Source organism: Anomaloglossus baeobatrachus, chromosome 4, assembly GCF_048569485.1.
Source record: "Anomaloglossus baeobatrachus isolate aAnoBae1 chromosome 4, aAnoBae1.hap1, whole genome shotgun sequence".
Classification (NCBI taxonomy): Eukaryota; Metazoa; Chordata; class Amphibia; order Anura; family Aromobatidae; genus Anomaloglossus; species Anomaloglossus baeobatrachus.
Window position 1 is genome coordinate 694,336,260 of NC_134356.1, and position 3,648 is coordinate 694,339,907.

At 35.9% G+C, this 3,648-nt stretch overlaps 1 protein-coding gene across 1 annotated transcript; it reads right to left on the bottom strand.

Annotated features, from left to right (window-relative positions):
• Window positions 1-899: 899 nt before the first annotated feature.
• LOC142303001 (olfactory receptor 1500-like) lies at window positions 900-3,400 on the bottom strand. Its single transcript, XM_075344101.1, has 2 exons — window positions 3,386-3,400; window positions 900-1,841 (listed from the first exon to the last, which is right to left on the bottom strand). Exons 1-2 carry the CDS (start codon window positions 3,398-3,400, stop codon window positions 900-902), a joined length of 957 nt encoding a protein of 318 aa, XP_075200216.1.
• Window positions 3,401-3,648: the final 248 nt, after the last annotated feature.

Sequence of the window (3,648 nt, forward strand, 5' to 3'; positions counted from 1 at the left end):
AAAAACTTGATGGATTTTTTGGAGTAGTTTTTGTATTGTCCTTTCTCCATTGGTAAACTTTGCCAAATATATATAATATATATATAATATATTATAATTTTATAATCCATACTATCTCAGTTGTTTTTTTCTTTTTTGATTGCATAATATTTTCTTCGAACATTTCTAAATTTTGAGCCAGTTTTTTGTCCAATTTTTTTAAGATCAGCTGTATATTTGTATTTGGATAAAAAAGTTTGTTTAAAAGAACTGAAGTCCTCAGTGGTTGATACCTTTTAATGGCTAACTGAAAAGATGGTAATAATAGCAGCTTTCAAGACTACTCAGGTCCAGGCTATGATAAAAAGATATATTGTATTTGGATAGTGAAGCTTTTATTTCATCCATTTCAAACTTTACAGACTCCATCCATACCGCCTTTAAAACGGAACAATAAAGTGTTTGAATTTTATCCGGAGGACCCACTTTCTTCAATGCTTAGTTTTACTTTTATCCAAATGTTGAAAAAAATTCTGAAATATTTTAAAAAAAAATTGTGCTTTTGTTGTCATTTTCCGAGACCCGTAGTGTTCTCCTTTTTTGGGATCTGGAACTTCTTAACTGACTCATCAAAAGGGGGATGTATTAGGGGTCCGGGTACCTTAGTTTCTGACCAATTTGTTTCCCTGGTGGTGCCATTAACTTCATCTGTCTAGGTCACCAAATATATATTGTCCTGACCCTGTGTGTATACAATAAAATAAAAAATTGTTCTACAATTGAAAATGAAGATGATTTTTAATAAGAGGTAAATCACAACATTATAAACTTAAACTTTGATCCTTTTAAGTATTTCTTCTACTTTAACTATGAATCAAGATAAATAATCTTCTATTTCTCATATGATATAAATGAAGATCTCAGAGTTGGGGAAAGAAAAGAGATTTTTCAATAATTGCTTCCCGTACGGCTTTCATAATGTCCTTATTCCTTAAACTGTATATAATGGGGTTTATGAAAGGAGTGAATATTGTATACAGCAGAGATAAGGCTTTACTGATGGTCAATGTTTGACCCTTTGTTGGAAAGACATAAACGCTAAACAGAGAGCAGTAGAATATGGAGACTACGGCGAGGTGGGAGCTACAGGTGGAGAAGGCTTTCTGTCTATTCATATTGGTGGGGATTTTTAATATTGTGGTAATAATATTCATATATGACACTGTTATTACAATGATTGGTATAAACAGTGTTGGGGGTCCTAGTATAGACACTTCCAGCTGAACAAGCTGAGTACCTGAACAGGCAATTTCCATCAAAGGAACAAGATCACAGAAAAAATGGTCTATAATATTTCTTTGACAAAACTTCATGTTTAATAACGGTAGAGTGTCGCAAACTACTATGAGTAAGGTGACCAACCAGCAGACAGTAACCAATTTCACACAATATTCATTAGTCATGATACAAGTGTAACGGAGGGGATTACAGATGGCCACGTACCGGTCATAGGACATCACCGTGAGAAGAAGACACTCAAATATTTCTGATGTACAGAAGAAAAAAAACTGGGTGATACAACCAATGAACGTTATGGTTCCACCATTGTTTAGTAGAATGTTAAGCATAATAGGTGCAATATCTATAGTTAATAACATGTCACTGATGGACAGTTGTGAGATGAAGAAGTACATCGGAGTGTGGAGGTTCCTACTGGTGGACACCAGGGTGATGATCAGGAGATTCCCACATAGTGTGCAACAAGTAACCAAGAGTAGTAGAGAGAAGAGGGAAATCCTCAAAAGTTGTCTAACTTGAAATCCCAAAAGGAAAAATTCTGTGACCATAGTGAGATTGTTCTCCTGTAACAAAACGTAATGCTTAGTGTTATGCAAATGTTGATTTATAGGATCGCGAGATTGGCAGAAGAATTTAAAATAACCTTTATTAATAAATCTCTATGAAAATGACGATGTGCAGAAGAAATATTGTTTCTATGAAGTCAGTGATAAATAATTGCAAGAAGCAATCACCGATCCTAGTCTTATTTTCACTTCTGAAAGTATCATTAGTATGTTGTGTTAACTCTTCCTTTTCCACATTGCTCAGCCTTCAGACAGCACTGGCCAGTATGTCTTGTATTATCTATAAGGGGTTATTTTATGATAAACAGTAAGCAAAACAAGGTAATATTGTGGTTCTGTGTTGGCCAGAAAAATCAATTGAAATACTATGTCCCAAGAATGACAAAAGTATATTAGGAGCGATACCTTTATAGGATAACCAGAAAAATTATATTATCATTTTTTCATAGCATCAAGGCTCCTTCTTCAGGCTAAATTACAAATGAATTACTGAGACAAAATCACAACATTTAAATGAATGTTACAGCAGGACATGGAAAAGATGAGGCCTCCTAAAGATAAGCCAAGGAAATCAATTTAATGTTTTTGTTAAAAATGCAGATGAGTTGGGACCACTTCCTACTCATCTGCATTTCTAACAAAGACATAAATTTACTGTAATGGGCCCAGGATTAGTGGCATTATACAAGGATTCAAGGATTCAAGACATATGGTACTGAAAGCGGCCAAGGTTGGGGCGGGGGTATACCATAATGGGGACATATATTACTGAAAGGGGCACAGGATTGGAGACAATATACCAGGAAGGGACCCAGGATGGCTAATATTATACCCGGAAAGGGAGACATTATATCAAGAAGTGGCCACTTTTGGGGGGCATTATACCAAGACATGAGACATATATTACTGAAATTAGAAGAGGATGGAGGGTATTATACCAGGAAAGGGAGACATTATACCAAGAAGTGGCCCAGAATGAAGACATTATTCCAGGATTGGGGACATTGTTATTGGAAGGGGCCCAGGATGGGGGATATTATACCAGGAAAAGGCCTAGGATTATTATACTTGGAAGGAGCCCAGAATAGGAGAAATTATTATAGGAAGAGGCACAGGATGTGGGACATTATCACATTTTTCTTACATGAAAGAGAGAACATGTAAGTCTTCACAGAGTCTTCAAATGTACAAGGGTCTATAAATCTGATGAACATGCAGGTAGGGGCCCAGGTCCAAGTTTTGCATCAGGCCCATCAGACTCTAGTTAAGCCACTATTGGTAGAGCTCTGATGCGATGGTCACAGACAATCAACATGATTTCTAGATTATTTTCCTTATTTTTTGCTCAACTCTGGTTACAACTCTGAGTGCAAGAGATTGTAGAATTAATTTATATAATCCATGGGTTTTTTTGAGAATCAGAGTGTTTGCTCCTTAAAGGATGACGCTCCTTAAAGAATAGAATTTGCAGAGATGAAAAGATCTGATCAGTTACTCTATATATGTCTGCTTCATAATGAAGAGCATCTACTGTTGCTCACCTTAGAAATATTCATTATTCTGAAGACTAATATTTGCCACAAGAGGAATAAAAACTTCTCAAGTCAATCAGTGAAATGTAGGAGTGAAGGGTGCGCTGAGAAAAAACAGTTCACATGCGGCAGTAATAAGCCATGTATAGAGCGGCAGTTTATATAAAGGTGAAGATAAGACGTTACGATACTGAGGTCATTAGAGATTTATGGCCCCTTAGCTCTTGTTCCTGAATTTATCTATGGGGAATACACTGCAGAAATGATGAAAT